Source organism: Hippoglossus hippoglossus, chromosome 7, assembly GCF_009819705.1.
Source record: "Hippoglossus hippoglossus isolate fHipHip1 chromosome 7, fHipHip1.pri, whole genome shotgun sequence".
NCBI lineage: Eukaryota > Metazoa > Chordata > Actinopteri > Pleuronectiformes > Pleuronectidae > Hippoglossus > Hippoglossus hippoglossus.
Genome location: NC_047157.1, coordinates 15,096,472 through 15,112,149, shown reverse-complemented (window position 1 = coordinate 15,112,149; position 15,678 = coordinate 15,096,472). Strand labels below are relative to the sequence as shown.

Sequence of the window (15,678 nt, the reverse complement as noted above, 5' to 3'; positions counted from 1 at the left end):
ATTATACATTTAGCTCCACCAGTCTGTCTGTTTATTTGTTTTATTCCCAACACCGCACAGAGTGTTGAGGTGTTACCATGGTTACCAAGGGCAGTCAAACACAACAGGACATGAAGCAGCCCTGAGCTCAGAGATCTGCTCCTCAGATACATTATCTGCACACAGCTCTAACGTCAGAGGTGAGTTTCTACTTTCAATCAATATTCAGTCATCAATAGAGAAAGTACAGCCGAACTGTAGAACCTGCTTCCAGCTCATATACACTCAATGAAGCCTGTCCAAGGTTGGTGGATGACCTATTGGAGGGTAATTAAGTACATCACCTTACTAACCCCTTTAAGTTACTTAAGTATTTCCACTTTATGCTGTAATCTATTTGTACTCCACTATTTCAAATCATCAATCTGATCAATTCAATTCAAAACGAATTTATGATGTCTCTTTTCAAGCTAAATTCAACGATCACGGTGTGATTGTACTTATTTAGAGACATTTAGATTTTTAAGGTTTTCTTCAGAATCTGAGTTTTTACAGTTTGAAGTGCCAAACAGTATTTAGAATCATTTAAAGGTTCAGGGTTAGGGTTAGGGTTAGGGGTTTTAATGACAACAGAAGGCTGCCACTGGTTCTCTTTTATGTTTTGAAGGGGGAGGTGAGGGGTATTCAGCTGCAACATGCAACTTCACCACTAGATGTCACAATTCTACACACTGAACCTTTAAGTTTTCCTGACCAACTTTTCATACTTTAAATACATTTTTCTGACAATTATTTTGTTATTTTTATCGTTGAATTCAGGACTGGTACTTTTAATGCAACATGTTTCACAATACAGTGTTGCTTCTGGTATATGCTGTTACTTCAGTTAAGGATAAGGGTATTTAATCCAAAAACTGTAGCGATAAACGTTGATGTGATGATGTATCTCCTCCCTTCAGGCTCACTAGAAACTGTCAACATGTACAAAGTGGATTTGCCTGTAGAACAGTCCACTGAGAAAGCAGTGGAAAGGCGAAGGTCTGCAGAGTCAGCACGAAAGGCCCGGATTTTCAACACACGCCTGCGTGTGATGGGTCTCGACACCGATGTTCTGAACCAACAAGTCCAGGAGAAAAAACATCAGCAAAATATAGAGAGACAAAGAGACAAAGCTTTTGGTAAACTATGGTTAGAATTAAATCAGCTGAAGCATACACGTTATTCACCTTTCACCACCAATGAGAGGTGATCACAGTTGTTTTTATTATCAATATATTGCAGATAAGCTGAGAGAGTATCACGATGTCGCACTGCTGCAGCTGGACACTGATGACAGAGAGAAGCGAGCAGCTCTGCACACTGACCTGGTCCAGTACTGGGCCACTCAGCAGCGTGTGGAGGACTCGCGTGATGCAGATCTCAAGTGTGGCCTGCAGGGGGCATTCAGGATCCCCATTCCAGAGCGTGAGCTGGGGCCTGCCAGTATGCAAATGTTTCAGGTATAGGCTTTCTGTGACTGGTGGGGTCCATGGTGTGCATCAGAGGGTTGAATACATGATCAGATAACTCCTGGAGCCATGTGTTCCTTGTTTCATGCAGGGAGAGGGTATCGGAGAGGAGCAGGTGAGGAGAGAACAAATGAAAAAGACAGAAAGAGATCTACAAGCCCAGAGGGAGGACAATGCGAGGAGGCACATGGGAAACAAGCATAGAGGTGAAAAGAGAAAAGCACACACTCAGGAAGTCACACAAACACACTGTAATCACTGATGAGCGTACATGATTTACACTATAGCCTCTGTAGATCACACACATGCTTCATGCTTTCCTGCACAAACAATCACACACTCCTACGCACAGCCCTTATTGCCAGGTGGCATTGATGGATGCTCATCCCATAGAGCCGGTGCGTGTGTGAGTGTACTGTTGAAGAGCTTTGTGCAATGAGTAATGGCTAATGCACGTGTGAAAAATGAGACACATTATTTGATTCCCAAAATCATGTGTGTGTCACAGAGATGCTGGTGAGCAGAGAACTTGTGCATCAGGACCTGAGGGGGGTTCAACAGGCAGCACTAGAGGAGGAGTGCCAGAATGCCATCCGCATCGCATACAACGACTACAACCGAGCTCTGGTACAGTACATGCATGTGCACACACTGATGGACACTCACACTCACACACACTCACACACACACACACACACACACACGCGCACACACACACACCACCTGCTGCTGCAAACGCTCAAAGCAAAATCCAGTGGGATTCTGAGCGGTGGCATTGTTCTCAAGTGGGATTTTGAAATTAAACTTGCTAATTGAAAATGTTAAGTGATGCACACTCTTGCTGCAGGAAGACAATTCATATTCGTTGGTACAAAGCAACACGGATGGTTAAACTGCTTTGATGCATGTGTGGGCCTTCTCTGTTTTTAAAAGCCCCCATTCAGCTCTCCCCTCATCCCCTCATTTGTCTGAATGCACTTGATTGAACCCCCCATTGGGAGGCATCATTACAAGTCCTCCAGGTTATTGTTGTAGTTTTTTTGACAGTTATGTGGTTTCTCTAATACATACTCACATGCATGAAGCAAATGCAACTGACTGATTGGGTCTCTCAGGAGGACATTCACCATTTGGCTGATTCCTGACTCTATGCTAGATGTAACCACATATTAGTGGTTAGGTTTTAGTGAAGCTGCTGCTTGTATCCCAGTCGTCAAGGGAACAACCAATCAGCTGGCCCTGGTTCCCCGGTGAGGCCTCACCATGACCTGTCCTCCACAGGCTGCGGAGCAGGCAGAGAAACTGATGGAGCAACACAGGAGAGAAGAAAGGGAGAATCTTGCAGAGATGAGGCACACGCTGACGTCCGACATGATGACAGAGTGTGCAGAGGCAGCAGAGAGAAAGGTGGGAGGAGGGAAGCCGCACCACGTTCTGACTGACAGGTGGAGGGGGATGAGCCCCGAGCAGCTCCGTGCCATCCATGAGGAGAGAGAGACACAGTGCCGCGAGAGACAGGTACTGGGGCCACGCGGAATAACAATGCACTTCCCATACACAAACGACTTGTTCGTGTTCAAGTCATGTCTCCTCCTCTTCTTCAAACTTGTTTTAGTTCTAACTTTCTGAAAAAGTCCTTCCAAACTGTGAATCAAAACATTTTGATGTCAATCAGAATGTTGAGCCATGATGAACAGCATCCACACAAAAGATATTATTCCCTTTTTTAGTCTTTTACTGACGAGTGCTGCCTAACACACTGACTCAAAATGTCCAATTGGGTCTTCATTCGGTTCTTGTGATTACAAAAAGCATAGGGTTAATATTGTGTTCATATTTATCAAACCGCGGTTCTGTATTTATTATATATCTGCACTACTGTTCATGTTTTTCACTTATATCACTAATTCGTCATCCACCTCCATGTCGTTTTGTAAATATTTCTTTACAGGTTGCATATGTCCAAAGGCTTTGACCAAAAGGGGTATTCATTATTCTCAGATTTAAAAAACTTTTTAGAGTGCTAGAAATTATCAAATAATTTCCTCTGCCTAGGAAAATTTGAGGAAAACGTTGTCCAAAAATATAATTTCGTTCAGAAGAAAATGTGTTTTATCCTCAGAAACATCTTAAAACCCACATTTGGAAACACTCAATTGTGGTAAAATGTTTTTTGAACCTGGTATCCTTCACAGCAGTTCCTCTCAGGTTCAACACTCAAACCGTTCTTTTTTGTTGCCATGTTAAGAGAAAGCGTGATGCTGAGAAGATGCATGACGCAGCATGGGACCATCAGCTCCTGAAGCAGTCCAGAGAGGCAGAGGAGGAGGAGGCGAGAGCGGCAGAGCTGAGGAGACAGACAAGGATTCAGATGGATCAGTACAACATGCAGCTGGCCAGGGAGCAGCAGGCACAGTGAGCACTGCACACACATACTGCAAACTACATACACTCACTATTCAAGCATTAGTCAGCAAATACATTCTGGGTGTAGCTAGGACTGGGCAATGAAACAATATCAGTAATTATGCAATATAATTTCCATCAACAAAAAATCCAATTTATATTGAATACATACTGTATATTGTAATTAATGTATAGATTTGAAAGATGTTTTCTGTTTATCAAGTGTTTTTCATTTTCTGCTCATAAACCACAACCTTCACTCAGGAGCAAAAATCAGACTTTAATCCTCTGAGAAATAATGTGCCATTTATTGTGATATGAAAGTGTTTTATCTTGATATACATTTTGGCTGTTTTGTAGGTTTAGATTTTGAAAATGTAAAATTCAGATTTTCAGAGGCAGTTACTCACTGCGTGTTTCTGTGTGTCTCTGTCTCATCCAGTCAGGAGTACCTGGACAAGAAGCTGTACACCAACAAACCCACCAGGGACTACTTTTATCAATTCAACACCAGCTCCCGCTGACCACCTCGCACCTTCAGCAGGCCCGTCCTCCTGTCACAATGTGCTAATAAAACCTATCGATTGTTGTGCTCCCACTCAGAGTGAATTGGATCCTACTTATTCAATATTTACTGCTTAATTTGAAGTGACACATATTCATTGATTTCATTGGTTTCGTACACTGGTGACAAAAGAGGGAATCTTTGTTTTTGGTACAGATTGTTCCATGTACTTTATTTTCACTCATATATCCAGTTACAGTGGTAGATTCATAATGCAGTTACAATTATCGTGGCCCCACATGTGGTACAATCCACCCAACTTCTAACGCCGACCCATGGTACATATAGATCCCACCAGTTCCCATTATGCCAACAGTGCACCCCACACACCACAAAGAGGCACATTTAAACCCCAACAGGGACACACACTCTTCCTCCCTTTCTCTCGCCCCCACCCTCCCACAGGGGCCTTGTTGTTTAAAGCCTGTCTGCTTTTCAGAGTTCTCAAGAAGCTTCTCTAAACGAACCAATTCACTTTTTCAAAGGTTTTTTCCTCTTTTTAATTATAAAATATGGGGGGGAAAACAATGGTGGAAAGCAAATGCCAGCGTCCGCACATTTCACCTTGAAACATGGAAAGCAAAGAGTGAGTGGCAGTCGAGTGAGTATCTGTGTGTGTACACTCATTCCTCATTCAAAGCTAACATTTGCCCTCGAACACTGACAAACACAGATGTTTAGCAGCAGATAGTCAAGTTAGAATATTGGCATATTTTGTGTTATTCCTCGCTCCTGGTATGAAAATAGATCTTTTTAAACCTTTATTTGTCCTGAGTGTGTCTGTATAACCGACAACAGGGAGCTCACACACACAGCTCCGTCTGTGCCACTGGCCGTTTTAAGACATCCCATGTTCTCCACCTCACAGACTGTCAGGTAATATCGGGCCAGTGTGGAGCTTTTATTTGAGTAGGGAGAACTGAGACAGCAACGTTGCATATAGGTGCTCCCTGTGGTGTGCACCAACTGCACCGCCGCCTCTCACTCATGACTGCATCGGACAAAAACTCCACAGATATTCACTGCACTGCAATGCATCGCTGGATGGTTATGGGCAGGAACGGAATCTTAGCTTTCATTGTAATGCAACTACTACTATCACTAAATGACACTAATGTACACTTTTTTTAAATTTTGAAATGCTTGAAAACATCGACAGAACATTTTTTTTCCTTGTTTTCCCCTCTCTCCTCAGCTATGAGCTATTTTTTTTGCTAAAACAGCCAAATCGCACTGCAGTCAAAAGGGGAAAGGTTGGAATCATAGCAATAGTACAAAGAAGAAAAATTACAGCTTGCAACAAATTGAAAATTAGATGTTAAACCTGCACATTTTTTCACATTTTTTATCAAACATGGTTTGGTTCATAAGAACAATCTTTTAGGGTTGTATTTACATTCAATGGGGAAAAACCTGTCCCTCCAGATCTTGTCATTGCCACTCTTCTCTCTCCAGTAACTTGTATCTCAGATTTGTTTTATCAGTAGCATGTAGATACAATGACTACCCAGCCCTAAAAAGAATACATTCTCTGCATTTGATATAACTACCAACTGTTTGCCTTTACCAACTGGCAATCATCAAGCCTGTCTGCAATATCAACTTGCATTCTGAAAATAAAACTTGAGCGTGTTCGCCCACGAGACTCCACTCTCCGATCTGTAATATACATAAATACTGCTCCTCAAACAATTAGCGTATTATGGGATGGACAGGTATGAAAGGATTGTTAATTAGAGACAACAATGTTTTTAATACAGTGTAGAAAGAGACAAAGACAAGATACAGAAAGCTACACGTAGGTGTGTTGACACAAAAAATTACAATATCATTTCCAATAATGGCATTACACTTCTGGTGGGAAGGCGAGAGAGTGATGACATCAATCTGGTGCTCTATGCAGACCCAGCAGGCACAGGAACATATAAGGAGCATGTACATATCTATAATACTGTATTATGGCTAAGTAGATAGATGTAGATGCAGCTATATACACCAGATGCTACTCAGCATCTTCACAGCAAGTTCCCCTGCATCCAATGTTATTTATAGTAAGAAACTTGGCTTCACTTAGTTTCGATGAAAGCATCTTGATCTATGATCTATGTCGATAAAGAGATGTCATGAGATCTATATAAATAATGAAAAACACAATACCACAACATGATGGTGAAAATAAAAAGGGGAAAAGAAGATGTTTTTTGTTTGTCAAAAACATACAAAATTAAATACATGAAAAATGTCACTGGCAAATACAATCTGAGACATTAAATGGCTTTAGACGTAAAAAAAAAAAAAATGTCTCAAGACATGATAGATATCTAAGTTTCAAGACTGATGGAAACTTTTGTTTCCTCACACACCACCCTCCTCTCTCAATGTACGACTGCATCTCTACACGGCCACAGCCACAGTCCCTCTCATAGTTCTATCTGTACAGCGTTCTGTCTTTATCTTTCTATAGAGTTGGTTGCTGAGAGAAAGAAAGAGAAGAAAGGGAGAGAAATGAATGTTAGTCATTTGGATTAGTTGTAAGCTACACAGATAAAAGAGGGTGAGGGACGGACATCTTCAGGTCAGTCAGACTTGTATCACATTGTCCACTCATTTGGACACTCCTTTGGTCAAAACAGTCCAGTCCATCAGATGACTGTCAGGGACATCTGAATAGTCAATATATTGATTGTGTATCAGTCGTCAAAGTACAGATCAGCACGTCAGTATAAGGAACAAGAGCATATGGGCACATATGTGTTGACATGTTTTGGTCTGGTGGTCCCCCGGTGGACATGTGGGGGTTAATCTAGAATGGTAACTGAGTTGGGCGTGCCGTTGGGGGCTGGGGAGACGGCGGTGGGGTTGAGCGGGGAGTTGTCTGGCAGGCCGTGGAGCGCGTCCGGGCCCTCGCTAGGCCGACTCAGCTGGCTGACCAGGGACTCATCCATGTTGAGCTCCATGGTCCTGGCACTGCTGCCGTTGAAGTCGAGGTTGTCCTCGCTGCACAGCTTGCTCTCCTCGCACAGGGACGGCTGGCTGGCCGTGTGCTTCTCCTCAAGATCACTATAGAGTACACAACAGGTCAGAAGCAAGGAGTATTATCACGAGGCATTTTAAAATTCGTAACATGATTACATTACTTTTTTCAGCAAGATTTTCTTTTCAAAAAACAGCCAACATGCGAGCCAGAAATTCACAATAATACAACTGCAACTATTTTGATAACCACGTTTCAAGCAAACAATGATTTGCTGCTTTTCTTGCTCGTACATTGTATTTATTTGAATGCTATTGAGTTTAGGATATTTTGACAAGCATTTTTCTAATGTTTTATAGACCAACTGATTCATGGATTAAAGAAGAAAATGAGCAGAAAATGAAAAATAGTACTAGTTGCAGCACTATATAATTCATTATTTTACTGAACATGGAAAACAGTAGGTTAGTAATGCAGGAGATAATTAAAAATGGGTCCGGGCATATTACATGAGAGCATACCTTTCTAGAGATCTGCATAGCACAGGCAGGCATTGGGGAGAAGAGGGATAATAAAAGCAACACAAAGGGTTAGGAAAACCAAACAGTGCTGAGGGAATCAGGGCTGTCAGGAGTTAGAATTTAAAGCATCTATAGAAAACAACGTCAAAAACAAAACTGCTGTGCACTCGGATGACAAACCTGTACTCTCCGAAAGTCTCATCTTTCATAGGCCGCGCCTCTGAATCCATCGGGCCCTCCTCTTTATCTTTCACTGACAAGGAGAGAGATTATTGGATTTCGTTATCAGGAAGATCTGAATCATGTTTCTCTCACAGCCACCGTCTCACACATTAATTATGACATTCTGTCGGATGAACAGATAAAACCAAATGCATGTGCGAGGAACAAAAATATTCTCGGTATCTGTAGACAGATCAGTTTATTTATGAGGTCTAGAGTTCGGCCTTTGACTTAATTTCTTGTCTGACTTTTAGCGGAACGACGACCGTTATGAATTTCATAATTAAATTTGTGTTTAAGTAATTAGTTGCTCAGAAGTACAATTTCTTTGGGTACGGTCAGAGTTATTATTAGCTCCATTAAGGTCATCTCTCTTTGTTTGTCCGTTATTTAGCAGGATTACTGAAATACTACTGGACGGATTAACACAAAACTTGGTGGAAGGATGCAGAATGGGTCAGGAAAGAATCCATTAAATTTTGATGGGAATCAGGAGGCAGATCCAGGATTTCCCCCCCACTTTTTTCAACATTCAACATGCGTTTTTTTTAACCTTTCACCAATTTCCCATGGAATATAAGTGGATCTTAATTTTTTTAAATCAAGATCCATGATGTCTATGACTTTTATTATTTGTATCTTTATTTAATTTTTTTGACTCTGTGAATTTTTGTGAATATTGTTGTTACTTGCATTGAAAAGTGCTATGTAAATAAATTTAGTCTTATTCTTATTATTATAAGGGGCCATATATGCGCTATAGTGGGTGCCACTCTAGTTCAGTTAGTTCTTGGTTTTTGCAACAGACAGAGCCACTTGTTCCCTCATGTGGAAAGGGATGAAAGCCTGTTTTATTTTTCTTTCTGACCAGTAAGTCAGTGGTCTGCAGCTTTCAGTTACTCTTGTGGTTTGACATTATTATTTCACACTTCTTTTCTCCTCTACTCTCAAAGTAAGGACGTTCAGGCTTTGAGGTCTGTTTCACCTTATGTTTAATGCAAAGGAGGCAAAGAGGGAAGGTTGAAAATAAATAAATTGTCAATCTATTTGGAGTTGTAGCCGCTGTAAAAAATGAGAAAGTGAAGAGAGCTGATTTGGGAGAATATTAAAGACAGGGACATCTTTTTTCACCGTCTTCTTTCCAGTCAGAATAATCTTGTTCACCGTGGTGCTTTCCTGGAAGTGCTTGGCTTCCTTTTCTACCACAGCGTCATTTTCATTATCAGACAGTTTTATGGCTCCAGACTGTTACACCCAGTGTGCGTCATCACGTCACAGCAGTTGTCTGACATTGCATTGCTCTTTCAAACAGGCTTTGAAGGACAGACAAATATTGTAAATTCACGCTGTTGCTCAAGGCCTCTATTAATTATACTCATCAACAGTTCACTGCTCTACTGATGAATGCTTCACAGTCATTGTGGTGGGCTGCACTTACCTGAGTACTTCCCCCCTTTACTCCTCTTGATGAAGCAGAGGATGAGCAGTATCAGCAGCAGCAGCACGATGGCGCTCACCACGCCGATGAACCAGCCTTGCGTCGCAAAGCTCTGCTGCACCTCCGTGATGGCTGTAGAGGGAAAAGGAGAAGGGAGGTGGAAAGAAAAGAGAGTGAGGTTTTTTTTTTATATAAAGGGGAAACGGGGTACAAGTACAAAAGCAGTGAAAAGGATGAAAAAGGAGAGACATGAAGGAGGAAGCAGAATCTAGAGCAAAAGAGACAGAGCATAATGAATTCTGACAGGGTGGCGTTTCACTGAAACAAACACAAGTAATGGATCATTTCATATGGCTAACCAAGCTCTCCTTTCACAGAAGTCTTTGAAAGCACTTCACAGGCAGCCCTGGGAACTGCAAGACACTCTCTGTAGGACTCGGGCTTTATATTTAGCTGTGTGGAAGCCCAGAGGAGAGAGCCGAGAAGATGAAAGAAGAGAGGATGAATGAAGGCAGAGCGCCTGTCGTACCTGTTCCGTCTGTCTTGATGTTAGTTTCCCAGAAGGTGATGTTGCTGTGGGTGAAGCGTAGATGATAATCAGAGCCGGGTGTCAGGCCTTGGAGCTGGTAGGAAGACTGAGAAGAGTTCACCTTCTCCGTCTTCTTCCATGTACTGCCATCTGCAGAAGCACAACACAAACCATGGTTGTATAACTATTCCCAGGACAAAAGCTAATTGGAGCACAAGGTGCGTTTCCTTATGTACATAGTGTAGATATCATACCATTCTTTCTGAGGTAGTGTATCTGGAAGTCAACATTCCTATGTCTCTTTTTGGCTACCCAGCTGAGGTTAATTGAGTTTTCCCCCGGTGACAGGCTGATGTTGGAAGGAGGCGCTGAAACACATTCAGACGGAGGAATCAAATTCGTGATCTAATACAAGCTGGTCCTGCATGAGTCACGTTTGTTACTGTAAAGAAGGTGGTTAGTACCTCCATCCAGCGTGGTGGCGCCATCCTTCATTATGGGCTCTCCGTCTCCAGTGGCAGTGCGCCCACGCAGGTAGAAGCGATAGTGGCTGTGCCGGTCCAGGCTCCTCAGTGTGAGTTGGGTGACAGTGGGATCGTCTATTGTCTCTACTTGCATGGGGCTGTCATCACTCTCCACAACTGACCACAGGACAGACAAAAAAACGTTCAATCACCAGTTGATCTTCAGCACATTGTTATGGGCCACACGCTGGTCCGGGTGACACGTCAGTGACTGATGAGCATCATTAGGAGGCTACGCTTTTGACATTTTTCAGGTGATATTGATTTAGTTGGAACAAAAGGATTTATGGTATGTTCACTAGTTAGAAAAGGATTATATTATTATTATTATTATTATTATTATAACAAGAACCTTTTTTATAGCCCCTTTAAAAACAGGGTTTACAAAGTGCTTTGACAGACAAAGCCGACACATGATTCTCAGGTGCAATTTCAAAAAGTCAGTCACACAATTAAAAGCTATTAAGAAATAAAAGCAATAAGAAGACAGTATCGCGTGAAAGCAGTAAATACAACCAAAAAAAAGAATGGTAACAATAAAAGGAAAAAGATGACATTACATGAAGGCATAGTGGCAGAAGTCTAAGATCTAAGACTCATATGGCGTCAACATTTCTGCCATGTAGTTTGGGGCTGGATCAAGGTAAGCTTCAAAAGTGACCAGTAAAATCTTAAAATCAATCCACCACCAATAGAGAGATGTCAGGATTGGGATGATGTGATGTCGTCCGTTAAAACCGGACTTAGATGTGAAATAATGCTCACTACGTTGGTATTGCAGGAGATATCCAATGAGGACTCCGTTGGGTTGTTCAGGAGGCGTCCACTGGAGGGTCATCTCTGTCTCTGATGGGCTGTCCAAACTCAGGGACATGGGAGGACCGGGAACTAGCAGCAACACAAACAGGTCTGATTAAAATGCACTTGACTTAAAGCCATTATTGTACTATTTTGATCTACTGACAATGTTTTCCATAAAGCCTTTCCTTCTTAATACTATCTTTCCCCTACATCAATTTCAAACCTTCTCTTTACTTCCCTCCACCCATTGTCTGGATATCTGTGTCAGTTCCCCTGTTATTATCCCTCCCTCCCGGTTTCCTCCCTCTGATCTTGCTCTATCATTTTTTTCTCCCCCTTTCGGTGAATTGAACCTCTTCACCCACTTTATCTATCAACCCCCCCATGTCAGTATTGTCACCCTTCTCTCCTCAATTTTGTTCTCTTTCTCATCCTCACCTCCCTCATGGGTCTTGAAGGACAGCGTCTCAGAGGCAGGTCCCTCTCCCTTGCTGTTGAATACCATGACAGCCAGCGAATAGTGGGAGAACGGCCTGAGATCACTGATCACCTTCTTTTCTTCGTTGGCCCCAGTCTCCACCACCATTGTGCTTTCTGACTCCTTGGCCCTTCTGCCACGGTGGTGGCCCCTAGAGCCAGTCCTGGTCAAGTAGATCTGGAGCAAGTAAAAGAGGGTATAACTGCTTAGTTTCTGTGTTATATTTGAAATTTCATAAACTTAATTTAATTCATACTAAGCCCATGTTTAGCTATGCAGTCACACCATAAGAGACAAGAGACTTTCTTCTGGAAAAAATAAAACCTTGTTGAAAAAAGAAGGCATGACTAAATTGTTGAATGGAACGTACTCCAAAGACCCAGGAGAAAGAAACTTTTAACGGTGTGATTCATTTTGAAGGTGAGATCATCTAAAAGAAGAAGAGGCTTCATTCTTCACAACCTTGAAACTAAAGAGAACTCTGAAGCCTCTGCCACGCTGAGCTGTCGCTCCCCTCGCTGTAAACCCAAAACATATATTATTCATGAGAACAGAGGCTGAGTACGTTCGGCCAAACAAGAGGAGATACAGCATCAGTACCTTGTATCCCAGCAAGTGCCCTCTGACTGTCTCTCTGTCTACTGCTAGCCAGGTCACTTTGATGGTAGTGCTGTTTATTAGTATAACGCCCACATCCATTGGAGCCTCCAAGGGAACTAAGAGATGATGGCAGCACGCAAGAAGGAGACAGGAAGTGAGAACAATTACTCAGAAAATCCCCAGGTAAAGAAAAGCGTATTGCTGTAAAACCTGATGTGCAGTTGTTATAGTTTAAAAATATATTTTACCATCTTCTCCTGAGTAGCCAATGACCGGGTCTGGTTCAGGTCCCTCTCCCTTCTCATTCACAGCCTGTACTTTTATCTCAAAGGCGGAGAAGTTGCCAACGTCATTGACGATGAATGGCGGCGCCGCTGTGTGATTGACGTGCCAGTTGGGCCCGCTGCCCAGCACTCGCCTCCACAGCACCCTGTACTTAAAGTCAGGTCCATTGAAGTTGCGTTTGTCCATTTCCTGTAATGACAGGAACAGCAGCCAATAAGACACAAAAAGAAGTTTGGCATTTCTTCAAGATATGGTATATTAAGGTAACAGGCGTACCTCCCAGGTGATGACCAGAGTGTCTGGGTCTGTGGACTCACTTCTAACATCTTCAGGGTTATTGTCTGGAGCTGTGATTGTAAGAAAAAACGTCAGTATCGTACTTTTTCGGGCGGTTACTGTGACAATGAAAACTCATAGTTAGTAGTCTCTTACCTTCAGCGGGTGTCTTGTGCATTTCAGTCGGCTTGCTGGGGTCGCTCTTACCCAAATCATTGATGGCAATGACCCGGAAACGGTAGGACATGTCGGGCCACAGAGGGAGGCTGACACGCTCTGTGTTCCCGTTTACTCTCTTCAGCTCTTCCCAGCTCCTCTCCTTCGAATCTTGGTCCTCAAACTCAATCACGTACTCTGTTGAGACAAATAGTCGAGGATTGATGGGAAAAAAGGGGGTAAACGTTAAAGAAGTATTCAAATATAAAAAATATTTTTAAAATGATTCGTTCGAGATAAAGTCAAACTAAAAGTCAAAGTCGAGATGAGATTTACAAAAGTCTGATGTTGCAGATGAACCAATAATCATGTTCAAGTACTGAAAGCAGAGAATCCTTTCATTATGCAAGAGGAGGATACATGATATGGATTTGTTGCTTTGAGTGTAGGCCCTGTTCAGACCTGGTGTAAACAGATGTGTTTGATGACATTGTTTGTGTGTATGTGTTGGCGCGAGCGAGAGATAGAGAGCGAGTGGAGTCAGATAACTCATCCTTAGATGAGTTATCTGATCTAAGGACGCACTGAGGACGCATTTGGGTGCTTTCAGACCTGAACTTAACGCTGACACCTTGTGATCATATCACCCTGGATGGAAGTTAATACCAGGTCTGAACAGGGTCTAGGAGTTGGACAAAATCAAGTTTTGTGCACTGGGGTGGGTGTGGCAAATGTTAAAAAGTCAGAGTCGCAACAGGAGAAATTATACAACACAAAAATTGATTTAAAAACAATCATAGGCCTGAGCAGAAGAAAGAGTAAGGCGGGAAGGGGGGGGGGGGCAATGTGTATTTCTGTAAGTGTGTGTTTGTGTGGGCGTGTCAGTACCACACCTAGCACAGGGCTGTTATGGTCGTCTCCAGGAGTCCAGCTGATGGTGACTGTGCGACTCTTAGGATCAGTGATCTGAAGGAGGACAGGAGGGTCTGGACGATCTGAGGGGGACAAAATAATGTCATTAACACAGCTACTGGAACATTGCTTTTCTACACCCCACAAACAGGTCTCTTTAATTAAAATACTAATGTTTTTAAAAGGACACTTGTTGGTGCAGGATATGATCAGTGATCTTACCACATAAAGTGAGGGTGCCACTGGCCTCAGCCATGTCCAGCTTAGTGATGACCTGACAGGTGTACACAGCCTCATCATCTGCTTCCACATTAGCTATCATCAGGTCTGGACCCACTATTGTGTATCTGTGGAAATATGATTGTTAGTTGATGTCAGTTATCTTCCTTCTTCTTTTAATCAAGATAACCTCCTTCCAGTTGTTATTACTATCGTTCGTATTATCATCACTTCGTCCAAGTCCTACTCCAATTTTCTGTTCATATATGTATTAATTTCTTTATGTAACTGGAACATTACAGACAAAATGTATGCGTCCCAATGTGCATAAATCATAAAATATGGATACAATAATACAGTGTCAATAGTTTCTAAGATTATCCTTTATTATTATTATTGTCAGTTCCCCAGGGTAAAAAATGTTGTCTTACTTTTGGTCACTTTGCGACTCGTACAGCTTCTGATTGTTCTTTCTCCACTGAATGAGCGGGGAACCGAGTTTGGGGTCAACTAGGGCCAGACAGGTGAAGATGGCTTGGTTTCCAGGCTGCACCTTCAGAGCCTGTGGTGGCGACAAGATCACGGTCCTGTCTGGAAGGGAGAAAACAGGTGGAATATGATACTGGGACTGAGTGTGTGTGTGTGTTCCTGTTCCTTTGTGAGGACCATTTTAAAGCAGTGACCCCTACAGAGTGAGGACATTTTTGGAAAGTGAGGAGATTTTGGCCGGTCCTCACTTTTTCAAAGGGCTGTTAGAGGGTTAAGACTTGGTTTTAGGGTTAGGGTTAGGGTTAGGTTAGGGTTAGGGTTAGGGTAGGGTTAGGGTTAGGGTTAGGGTCTGCGTGCATGCATCACTCACTGAGCACTTCCAGCACTGCATTGATTGATATGTTGGTGTTCTCTACAGAGCAGGTGTAGAAGCCTTCGTCGGCATGGGTGACATTAGCGATCTGGAGGCCCCCATTCGTCAGTAGGTTAACTCTGGGATCTGCCAGAACGGAGCTGCTGCCGCTCTCCCTGACACACACACACACACACACACACACACACACACACACACACAGTAAGAGATAAACCTTTCTCTGCAGTGGCCGATTAACTCTCCAGTTTAATAGCCGCTGTTACCATAAAGAACAAAGCCTGGTTGGACACCAGCCACACTGATGGAATTCACAATCACAGCTCAGATGTAACAGCACTTGTCAATTTATGCATGTGAATAGCCACCTACGCAATTGTGCCTATGTGAATTTATTTAATATATAAATCTGACTGTTGCGCCTCA

At 42.6% G+C, this 15,678-nt stretch overlaps 2 protein-coding genes across 8 annotated transcripts in view; one reads left to right on the top strand and one right to left on the bottom strand.

Annotated features, from left to right (window-relative positions):
* Nucleotides 1-54: 54 nt before the first annotated feature.
* Nucleotides 55-4,498, top strand: ribc1 (RIB43A domain with coiled-coils 1). The gene is made up of 8 exons (XM_034590303.1): nucleotides 55-179; nucleotides 939-1,157; nucleotides 1,261-1,478; nucleotides 1,579-1,693; nucleotides 1,996-2,114; nucleotides 2,769-3,005; nucleotides 3,736-3,902; nucleotides 4,336-4,498. The coding sequence occupies exons 2-8, from the start codon at nucleotides 959-961 to the stop codon at nucleotides 4,415-4,417; spliced, it is 1,137 nt and encodes a 378-aa protein (XP_034446194.1). The 5' UTR covers nucleotides 55-179; nucleotides 939-958; the 3' UTR covers nucleotides 4,418-4,498.
* Nucleotides 4,499-4,598: 100 nt separating this feature from the next.
* The window catches only part of l1cama (L1 cell adhesion molecule, paralog a), a 43,760-nt gene continuing 32,680 nt past the window's right edge, over nucleotides 4,599-15,678 (bottom strand). The window contains exons 13-29 of one of the 7 annotated variants that reach the window (XM_034590297.1): nucleotides 15,253-15,410; nucleotides 14,825-14,984; nucleotides 14,397-14,521; nucleotides 14,156-14,257; nucleotides 13,263-13,460; nucleotides 13,107-13,177; nucleotides 12,794-13,019; nucleotides 12,546-12,661; nucleotides 11,906-12,122; nucleotides 11,435-11,554; nucleotides 10,607-10,783; nucleotides 10,397-10,510; nucleotides 10,143-10,295; nucleotides 9,614-9,745; nucleotides 8,134-8,206; nucleotides 7,954-7,965; nucleotides 4,599-7,518 (exon numbers count right to left, since the gene is read on the bottom strand). In XM_034590297.1, the coding sequence (XP_034446188.1) occupies nucleotides 7,257-7,518; nucleotides 7,954-7,965; nucleotides 8,134-8,206; nucleotides 9,614-9,745; nucleotides 10,143-10,295; nucleotides 10,397-10,510; nucleotides 10,607-10,783; nucleotides 11,435-11,554; nucleotides 11,906-12,122; nucleotides 12,546-12,661; nucleotides 12,794-13,019; nucleotides 13,107-13,177; nucleotides 13,263-13,460; nucleotides 14,156-14,257; nucleotides 14,397-14,521; nucleotides 14,825-14,984; nucleotides 15,253-15,410 (2,416 nt within the window). In that variant the 3' untranslated portion in view covers nucleotides 4,599-7,256. Of the gene's footprint in view, nucleotides 7,519-7,953; nucleotides 7,966-8,133; nucleotides 8,207-9,613; nucleotides 9,746-10,142; nucleotides 10,296-10,396; nucleotides 10,511-10,606; nucleotides 10,784-11,431; nucleotides 11,555-11,905; nucleotides 12,123-12,545; nucleotides 12,662-12,793; nucleotides 13,020-13,106; nucleotides 13,178-13,262; nucleotides 13,461-14,155; nucleotides 14,258-14,396; nucleotides 14,522-14,824; nucleotides 14,985-15,252; nucleotides 15,411-15,678 lie in introns of all 7 variants that reach the window. The other 6 variants (XM_034590295.1, XM_034590298.1, XM_034590296.1 and 3 more) reach the window with 6 other exon arrangements.

Excerpts from the sequence above, each read along its gene's own strand:
- ribc1 (XM_034590303.1), top strand. The coding sequence starts at position 959 with ATGTACAAAGTGGATTTGCCTGTAGAACAGTCCACTGAGAAAGCAGTG. Across the intron at positions 1,479-1,578 it reads CCAGTATGCAAATGTTTCAG|GGAGAGGGTATCGGAGAGGA; the intron begins GTATAGGCTTTC and ends TGTTTCATGCAG. Across the intron at positions 3,903-4,335 it reads GCCAGGGAGCAGCAGGCACA|TCAGGAGTACCTGGACAAGA; the intron begins GTGAGCACTGCA and ends TGTCTCATCCAG.